This window comes from Mustelus asterias, chromosome 20 (assembly GCF_964213995.1).
Source record: "Mustelus asterias chromosome 20, sMusAst1.hap1.1, whole genome shotgun sequence".
NCBI lineage: Eukaryota > Metazoa > Chordata > Chondrichthyes > Carcharhiniformes > Triakidae > Mustelus > Mustelus asterias.
The window spans coordinates 75,935,572-75,945,295 of NC_135820.1; the positions used below are offsets into that span (position 1 = coordinate 75,935,572).

At 41.6% G+C, this 9,724-nt stretch overlaps 1 protein-coding gene across 2 annotated transcripts in view; it reads left to right on the plus strand.

Moving 5' to 3' along the window:
* The window catches only part of oser1 (oxidative stress responsive serine-rich 1), a 41,956-nt gene extending 33,304 nt beyond the window's left edge, over positions 1-8,652 (plus strand). For both annotated transcript variants that reach the window (XM_078236884.1, XM_078236883.1), the window contains 2 exons: positions 1,181-1,300; positions 4,061-8,652. In XM_078236884.1, the coding sequence (XP_078093010.1) occupies positions 1,181-1,300; positions 4,061-4,784 (844 nt within the window). In that variant the 3' untranslated portion in view covers positions 4,785-8,652. The remainder of the gene's footprint in view (positions 1-1,180; positions 1,301-4,060) is intronic.
* Positions 8,653-9,724: the final 1,072 nt, after the last annotated feature.

Below are 9,724 nucleotides of genomic sequence, written 5' to 3' on the forward strand. Positions count from 1 at the left end.
TTAAATGTTTTGTGCTGATCACTTATCACCAAACCCTTTAATCTATTTCCCAATTAACCATAGCCAGTTCTCCCCTCATACCTATGTAATGTCACACGGTTTAAAGTAGTATTATGATCACTCTTTCCCAGTGGATCTTTTACTTTGACCATACTAACCTGCTTCATTACACAATATTAGATCTATAATAACTTGATCGCCAGAATGGAACTTGATTATTCCATACTGATTCTAGTTCATGACCTTCTGAGGCCAGATCCTTTCTCCATAATATTCTTGTCATTGAATCTCTCTGAATTGCCAGTGCTGAAGGAGGCCATTTGGCCCATCGAGTCTGTACCAGTCTTCCAACAGAGCATCTTACCCAGGCCCTATCCTCGTAATTCCACATATTTACCCTGCTAATCATAACCTACACACCTTTGGACACTCTGGCAGTTTAGCATGGTCATTTGACCTAACCTGCACACCTTTGGATTGTGGGAGGAAACCCACGCAGACACAGGGAGAACGTGCAAACTCCACATAGACAGTCACTCGAGCCTGGAATTGAACACGAGTCCTGGCACTGAGGCAGCAGTGCTAACCACTGTGCCACCGTGCTGCTCAGTTCTTCCTCCCCTCAGTGTTCCAGCTTTTTATACATCGACCAATACCCATCACCTGTTTAACAATGCAGTTGCCTTACTATAATTACTATTAAACCTTTTCAGTGTGATTGCCATTGGGCTGCAACGTGATTAAGGCATTGACATTGTACATCCAGATTAAAAATCCTGTAATTTAAATTTTTTTTGTCTCCCCTGCAATGTCCTTATTTGCCAGCGTACAATTTTTTGATAAACACTGCCCCTTCCTGTCCCACTCTGCATGTTTTTATCCATATTGCTATACTGTTCTTCTAATACTTTGAATGTTTCTCTGTTCACTCAAACCCTCTCCCCTCCCGTTAGGTTAAAGCCTGGTCTACAGCCCTAGTTATGCGATTGGCCAGGACTCTAGTCCCAGCCTGGTTCAAGTGGAACCCATCCCAACAGAGAATACCTCACTCATCATTCACGATCCCCGATTTGTTTCGGTATTTGGTGAACAGGGCTTGCCTTTAGAAGTTTGTGTTGAGCACAAAATGTATTTGGAGCATGCTAGAATTTTAAAATCATCTTTGTGTGTTTCTGTTCAGTGCTGCACCTGCATCAGTCCGCATAAATACCGAAACGACAACTTCAAGGACATCCGTGCGAAGCAGTCCCGAAGGAGCTAAACCTAGGACAACATGTGCTTCCAAAGAAAGCTGGCATGGGTAAGCAGCTTATTTGCTTAGTCAATGCTTTTACAGTTCTGCCTGAGGTTTTCGAAAATCCGTCCACTAAACCATTCTGGTCTGTGGTTCCATAATGTTCCAAATTTTCCAGTTCAGCTGAAATACCCCTGAACAACTAGAGGGTGGCTAGTGTTTGGGGGGGGAGAACATTGCAGAACCAGTAAGCTTGTACAGAGCTCTTTCTGTTCTGTATTCTAACCAAAATCCAGCATCTTGTGTTGAGCAGACCAGCAGAGGTGCTCAGAGCAGCAAATAAAGACCACATGAAAGGAGTGAGTGAGAACTATAAACAGCACTCAGGCCACATAGCAAGGTGGAGAAGGTTCCTCCTGTCTTCCCAGCCCCGTGCCCCCCACCCCCACTGTGAAGCACCCTAAGACATTACATAATACTAGGAGCCATCGCATATTTTTATTCTATTGTACATTTTCATTAAATCCTTAGCAATAGAGTCATAGAGGTTTACAGCATGGAAACAGGCCCTTCAGACAACTTGTCCATGCCGCCCCCTTTTTTTTAAAAAACCCTTAAGCTAGTCCCAATTGCCTGCATTTGGCGCATATCCCTCTATATCCATCTATACCTATGTAACTGTCTAAATGCTTTTTAAAAGACAAAATTGTACCCACCTCTATTACTACCTCTGGCAGCTTGTTCCAGACACTCACCACCCTCTGTGTGAAAAAATTGCTCCTCTGGACCTTTTGTATCTTTCCCCTCTCTCCTTAAACCTAAGCCCTCTAGTTTTAGACTCCCCTACCTTTGGGAAAAGATATTGACTAGCTATCATGACCAAGCAATCAAAGTGAATGAATATTTGCACTGAGTTTTAAGAGCCAAGAAAACAGAAGGTGAAGCATGTTCAATAGTGTATGCCACTCTTGGGCTATTGCAGAGCAATGATAACCAGTAATACAAAATGTGACGCCACTGTTTAAAAAAGGAGGTAGGCAAAAGGCGGGTAACTATAGGCCGGTTAGCTTAACCTCTGTAGTAGGGAAAATGCTTGAATATATCATCAAGGAAGAAATAGCGAGACATCTGGATATAAATTGTCCCATTGGTAAGACGCAGCATAGGTTCTTGAAGGGAAGGTCATGTTTGACTAATTTGGTGGAATTCTTTGAGAACATTACATGCGCAGTGGACAATGGGGAACCTGTGGATGTGGTGTATCTGGATTTCCAGAAGGCATTTGACAAGGTGCTGCACCAAAGACTGCTGCATAAGATAAAGGTGCACGGTGTTACGGGTAATGTATTAGCGTGGATAGAGGATTGGTTAACTAACAGAAAGCAAAGGGTGGGGGTAAATGGGTGTTTTTCTGGTTGGTGATCAGTGACTAGTGGTGTGTCTTAGGGGTCAGTGTTGGGACTGTAATTGTTTATGATTTGCATAGAAGATTTGGAGTTGGGGACCGAGTGCAGTGTGTCAAAATTCACAGATGACACTCGAGTGGCAGATCAAAGTGTGCAGAGGATACTGAAAGTCTGCAAAGGGCTATAGATAGTCTGAGTGGGCGAGGGTCTGATGGATGGAGTACAATGTTGGTAAATGTGAGGTCATCCATTTTGGTAGGAATAACAGCAAAATGGACTATTATTTAAATGGTAAAATATTGCAGCATGCTGCTGTGCAGAGGGACCTGGATGTCCTTGCGCAAGAATCTTGGGTTGGTTTGCAGGTGCAGCAAGTAATTAAGAAGGCAAATGGAATTTTGTCCTTCATTGCTCGAGGGATGGAGTTTAAAAACAGCGAGGTTATGTTGCAGCTGTATAGAATGCTGGTGGGGCCACACCTGGAGTACTGTGTACAGTTTTGGTCGTCTTACTTGAGAAAGGTTATACTGGCACTGGAGGGGGTGCAGAGGAGATTCACTAGGTTGATTCTGGAGTTGAGAGGGCTGACTTATGAGGAGAGAGTGTGTAGACCGGGACCATACTCATTGGAATTCAGAAGAATGAGGGGAGATCTTATAGAAACATATTATGAAGGGAATAGATGAGATAGAAGTAGGGAAGTTGTTTCCACTGGCAGGTGAAACTAGAACGAGGGGGCATGGCCTCAAAATAAGGGGGAGCAGATTTAGGACTGAGTTTAGGAGTAACTTCACCCAAAGGGTTGTGAATCTGTGGAATTCCTGCCCAGTGAAGCAATTGAGGCTACCTCATTGAATGTTTTTAAGGCAAGGATAGATAAATTTTTGAACAGTAAAGGAATTGAGGGTTATGGTGAGCGGGCGGGTAAGTGGAGCTGAGTCCACAAAAAGATCAGCCATGATCTTATTGAATGGCGGAGCAGGCCCGAGGGGCCAGATGACCTACTCCTGCTCCTAGTTCTTATGTTCTTATGTTCATCAGTGTCAGCCTGCCTTTATAACCTTTGTCCTATGGTCAGTGAATTTTTGTAGGTCCAGAGCTTGAGTACCTAATGGAGGCAGATTTCCACTGTATTGTCAGATTTCAGTCTTCAGATGAGACAATTCACCAATGTGTCACTTGCTTATTCAAGAAGTAGCAAAACAGTGATAGCGTCAAACAAGTGAAACATTTGTCTTCCTGCAAAGCTGTCTTGTGCAAGTTTGCCACTGTTGTGTTTTTCATGTCTCCTAAACCAAACTCTTAAGAGATTTTGGGACTTTGGAGTTTTCACCCACTGCTAAATAAAGCCAGCTGTTCTAAAATAACTTTTTTTCTCTTTTTGTCTACTTGCCTGCACCTGGGAAAACCAAATGTACAGTTCTACCAGGAAACCAGCACGGGGTGCCATCAGAACACAGCGAAGACGACGTTCAAAATCACCAATTCTTCATCCTCCTAAATTTACCTATTGTAGTTCTGCAGCTCCTGCAGCTAGCTGTCAGGTGAAACACAGCAACCAAACAGAGGCTTACCAGGGTCTTGCCGTCCAACCTCCAAAAGAGTGCTGCAAAGTCGGACAGCCAGAAGCTGTGTTCGGTGCTAAAGTTCCCACCGTCTTCTCACTGGAATCGTCATCATCAGAAGAGTCTGCTGGTGGAAACAGCACTGAACCTCACAGCAGCTCCCCACTGGAATCTCCGAAACTGGTGGCGGCAGCAGCCTTGGAGTCGAGCCAGATGTCCAAGCCCACCTCTGATTTCCAATCCCTCTCGAAGCTTCACCAGACCGACCCATGTCACTGCTCACAGAAGGAGAAGGAGTGCTGCTGCAAGCGATGGCAAGACGTTGAGGTGTACTCCTTCACCGGGCTCCGCAGCGTCATATCGGAGTGCGAAATAGCCGCAACCGAGGCCAGCCGCCACACATCACCTCGCAGAAGAACTCAGACGGGCTCCGGGGTCTCTGGTTCCCCACGTTCCTGCTCCGAGGAAGCCAGGACATTTGTCGAAGACATCACAATCGAAGACCTTTCGGGATATATGGAATATTACCTGTACATCCCAAAGAAAATGTCACACATGGCAGAAATGATGTACACTTAAGAGAAGGATCTGATCCTCAATGGCCGATTATTTTCAAACTTATGTGACTGAAATGCAAACAGGCTGCAAGGAATGCTGGCTTAAAGGAATTATGCAAGACCTAATTTTGATTTGGTGATTTTAAAAAAAGATTCTGCCCCCCTGCCCTCCCTCCTCCCACTGTTTTTGTTGGCCCTTGATGTAGTTTGGAGGTTTTGTGTAAGTCACAAGTAAAAACATGAAGCTGTTAGACTAATGTGTTTTTTTTTGAGGACACGGGCTTAAGATGTCTAAAGTTAACTGTTTACATAATAAAGTCAGCAAGCAACTTGACCGGCAAAATTTATTGCATTCACACAATACAGTCAAAGCAAACAGATGACTTATTTGACCAAAAAACAAGAATGGATAATGGGGAGGTTCCCTGGCTGCTTGCAGCCAGTCACTTGTGTGCGTGTTTTCCTCTAACTGGAAAACATCTTGACATCCCTTGGTTTAGAATTTTAAAGCTGCTTTGCTGTATAATTTAAATCTATTGGTCCCAAGATAACTATGTCCATATGACAGCCATTTCTGACAACACATATTCCTGCAAGTATTAATTTGAGTGACGCCAAGCCTTGTGGCCTTTACTCCTTTCTGAGCAGTGTTTACTTTTGAACTGGGAAGGGATGAGTGCTGCCCTGTTCTAATTTATTTACAGAAGTTGGATCTCTTCAATAGATTAAACTCTAAAACTTTCTAAACACAACATAAGACTTTGCACATTTTATTCAGCAACTCAGTGTTTCTGCCACCCATACCACGTGTTCCTTTGACTTTTAAGGCATGCAGACCAAATGTTGCAGTTTTAACAGAGCTATGCTTAACTAGAGGTTGCCAAAAATGACACACTGCATTGAGCCCAGTGCCATCTCTTAGTGTTTTTTGAGAGGTATGGGTGAGAAGTGGGGGGGCCCTTGTACCGTATTGAAAAATGTTGCGAATTGATGGTTTATAGAAGGGTTTGCCTGGCTTCTTGCCATTTCACTGCTCAGTTCAAAAAAAAGCTGGAGCCACTTAAAGGAGGACCTTTGATCTGATCGCGCTATTATCAAGTATGAAAAAATAATTTTAGTATCTGGTGAGCTGTAAATTTTTTCTTGGCATGTCCACTATTGGTTTAAAAAAAAAAATAGGCAAAGACTAAGTTGTTATACATCAGTGAAATGTCCCATTTACATTGGAGCTAATTTCTGTAATTGAGATTCCCAAAACATCCCTATTTCATTGTGAGATTGCCTTTAGCCAAGCAGACAATTCACTTTGCCACAGCTCACCAATCAAATCTCAGTAGTTTACAGCTCCTGTGTGGCAGAGATTTAAGGTATTGCCTCCTACTATCTGATACTTGGCTTTAAATCCAGCACCACCCTGGGGTGAAGACATTCTGTATTCCAAATAGTGGCAGAGTGAGACAATGTGCTATAAGGCTAACTGATTTCCAACAGTTCCCGCTTAATGTTTATCCAGGTGCCTCCAACAGTACCAGAAAAATGGCTATTGTTAAAAGATGGCACAACTGCATTCAGTGGGAAACCCTTTAATGATTTGAAGCATGATATTGGGGGCAATGGAAAAGGATTTTTTTTAGTCCCTTTCTCCCCCACACCACTACCATTAGCCCTGACATAGCTGACTGGAGAGGCTGTGGCTGAGCTGCATGCTAATTCCCCAGTAATAACTATTAAATGTAGAACAGTGATTTACCTACAAAATAAATATTGAGGATGTGCAAAACTCGGTAACAGGAATGTCAGGACTGCAATCTAATTAAGAGAGTTGTGTAGTAATGATCTGCATTAATGATATTACAGCATTACTTTGATCTCTTTATTTTTATAGATGTAAAAATATAAATTTATTGGAGTGCTGATCCATTTTGCGATAGATCTTTCCTAGTGTCAGCTATTCCTGATGTCAGAGGAAGTTAACAAGTGTATTAATATCTTGACAGCCAGTAGAGCTTTGATTTGGGATTTGTTTACCAGGTGTTATTGGATAGATACTGTAATTTGCAATTACCTGAGCTAATCTGTACCCTCCAATTTTTTTGAAGAGCTTGACATTGAAGTTTTCCACTCTGGTTAAGTTATTGAGTGGCAGAGTAACGCAAGGAATGAATGTCCCTGGATTGATTCCTCGTCCACTGAGTTGTATGATCTCAGCTGGACTGACATGAAGACGCTGTGGTTGATTCTACTACTCCTAGAGTTTGTATGTTTGTTTGTTGAATCGCAGGCGTCTACACTCCTGGATTATAAAGGTGAGGGATTATTCAATAGTTTGCCATAGTTCAAATTTTAAGGAAGTGTAATGCTGAAAATTGATCTAATTTGAAAAACATCGTTTAAGAATTTTGTCAAGTCGGTCTGTTTGCAATCTGTTCAGCATTGTAACTCATAGCAGTTTGGACTGAGTCAATTGAATTAAACTGTTTCTAATTTCCTGTTTTAAAGTTAAATTGAAACAATGATAAAGTGCCCTGATGTGATCTATTGAGTTAAAGCTAACTCCTCTGGTAGCTCTCGAAGGTAGAATTAAATGTAGTAACAATTCAGATGTAGTCCTGAGAACTCTGGATCTATACACAGTTCACTATCTTTTACACTAAAAGAAACTGAATTCAAGTCCTTTTGAATGGGCAAATAGAATTTAGCTGTGAGAAAGGGTGAAAGACTTTGTCCAAAGTTCTAAACTACCGTCACATTTTGGAACACTTGTTTTGTTCGTGGCCTTGTTTGCTCTTAATTGGAGTGGTGGCTTGACTGAAATCCTAGACTTTAGTCTGACCAGAGGTGCTGAGGTTCCTCTTGCACTGCTGGCTATGGTTTGACCACTTAAGGTGAAGCTTTTTTTTGACAGTGGAGGAAAAGTGTGAGGTAATGCAGCTTTAATGTTTTTTTAAACACCCTGAGCATGTGTATCAGGGGCAAGGCTGGCATTTGTTTTCCACTAAATTTCTCTGAAAAGACAATTGGGTAATTTGAAGCAACCAAATGGCTTATGAAGGCTGCTGGAGAGGGCAGTTCAGTCAATCAGAATGTAGCCACCCTTGAGTTCTAGATTGAAAACCATATTATCACTAATAATATTTGTAACTTTATACAAGTTCATCTTTTGTGGTTACTGTGCCCATACATGTCCAGCTGCATCCAGTTCCTTCTCGAAGCTGCTGATTATTTTTTTAAAAACATCAGCATGATAAACACTACACTCAAACAATGTGCCAAAATTACTCGTAAGGGTGCAAACTAAATTCAGGAAAACACATTTTAACGGGGCAGTTGTAGCAGGGATGTGAAGTGCAAATGGGCATTAAACACACCAATTGCAAAGTGATCAGGGATGGAAACTGCCTTTTCAAATAAAAGACCCTCAATGTTTTTTGAAAATTTATCACAACTTCATATAGCAATTTTAATGATGTGTGCTAACTAAGTCTGCAATCCATTGAAATTAGAGAACTGCTTCCCTCTTGCTTACATGCTTTGGAAATTTGCATCGTGGTAGATAGATTTCCGTTCCGCGATGCTGTGCTAATCATTTCCATCCCTAGGTGATGCTGTTTGCAAAATATTTGCATTGTGCACGACATGTATATTCATAGCCCAAGCGAGGTGGGCCTCAAAAAAGACTTGAAAGGTAGATTCTGGAATTTGCAATTTTCCGTGAGTGCAGTAAAACTTCGCCAAGTTCCCATTTAAGAAAAATTGCAACAATTCTCGTGACAGAGCTGTTGAGGATTGATGTGTTAAATGTTGACTGTATAGATTGCAGTGTGGCATCCTCTGAACTGTATAAAATGTGTAATATTACCTGAATTATAAAATTTGCTGCTTATTGTTCAGTGTTTGATTTTTGAGTTTTATTTTTAATTCCTTCCCCATCTCTGCCCGCTCCTACATACTGCACTTGGATGTACAAATTCCAGTGATGGTGGTGTCTCATCAACAGAAGCATCATAGGATCATAAGAGTATAAAGATGCTTGCTGCTTGGACAAGCTGTTAACCTCTGAAAGTCGTCTCCTTGTTAATTATCTTCCAGATAGGATCTGGAGCACCTGTGCATGCTTTTTATAACACACCAGTGCTGTTCAAAATGGTTGTGATGGGAGGGAGCCGATATTCTGCAAGATGGACATTCAAATGGGTGGAAGAATTTTCATTCCATTTTGATTTTCATAGCTTTGGAGGGTTTAAAAAAAGCACAGACTGGAACATTGAGGTAGGCAATGGTGAAACGCTAGCTAACATACAAAAACAATGGATCTGCATACATGTGTTGTATCTTTCTCAACTCTGTTTCACAGTAGGTACTCTGAAAGTGGTAGGTTTTAATCCAGTATCATATTTGAATTGCTGTATTGTCTGGATTCTTAGTTTTACACAGTTAATTGGACAGTTGCAATTCTGCAAAGGCTGTCAAAACCCTGTTTTGAATTTCTCCAGAATCTTGTGCTAATACTGTTCCCATTTGTAGTGATATTTTATGCATCAAAAATAAACCCACATGTAAATATATAATGGGGTCGCTGTGTCTTTGTATTGGTGAGCACACCACTCAAAGAAACATTATATGCGATTGGATGTCGACTTGATGCAATTAACCCTGAATTAAGTTCGTGGGCCTTTTAAATAATATTGACTTTTTCCATTTTTAGTTTTCTACAAGTAGACAGAAGTAGGGGAAAACTCTTACAGCTATAACACCATATTTTGCTGCGTAGCTCCCCTTCAGGTAGCCACACTGAGGAGCTTCAAGTCCTGACAAGCCTCCGGTGTATCTCGCATACACTACTGGGAACAAGTGGAATCTGACATTTTGTTTTTTCAGTCGAAGATGGGCCCAGTGCATCTTTGCCAAAAGAAAATTGTGCAAAGACACCATATTTAAAAAGTCGCAAGCAGAGGACAGGAT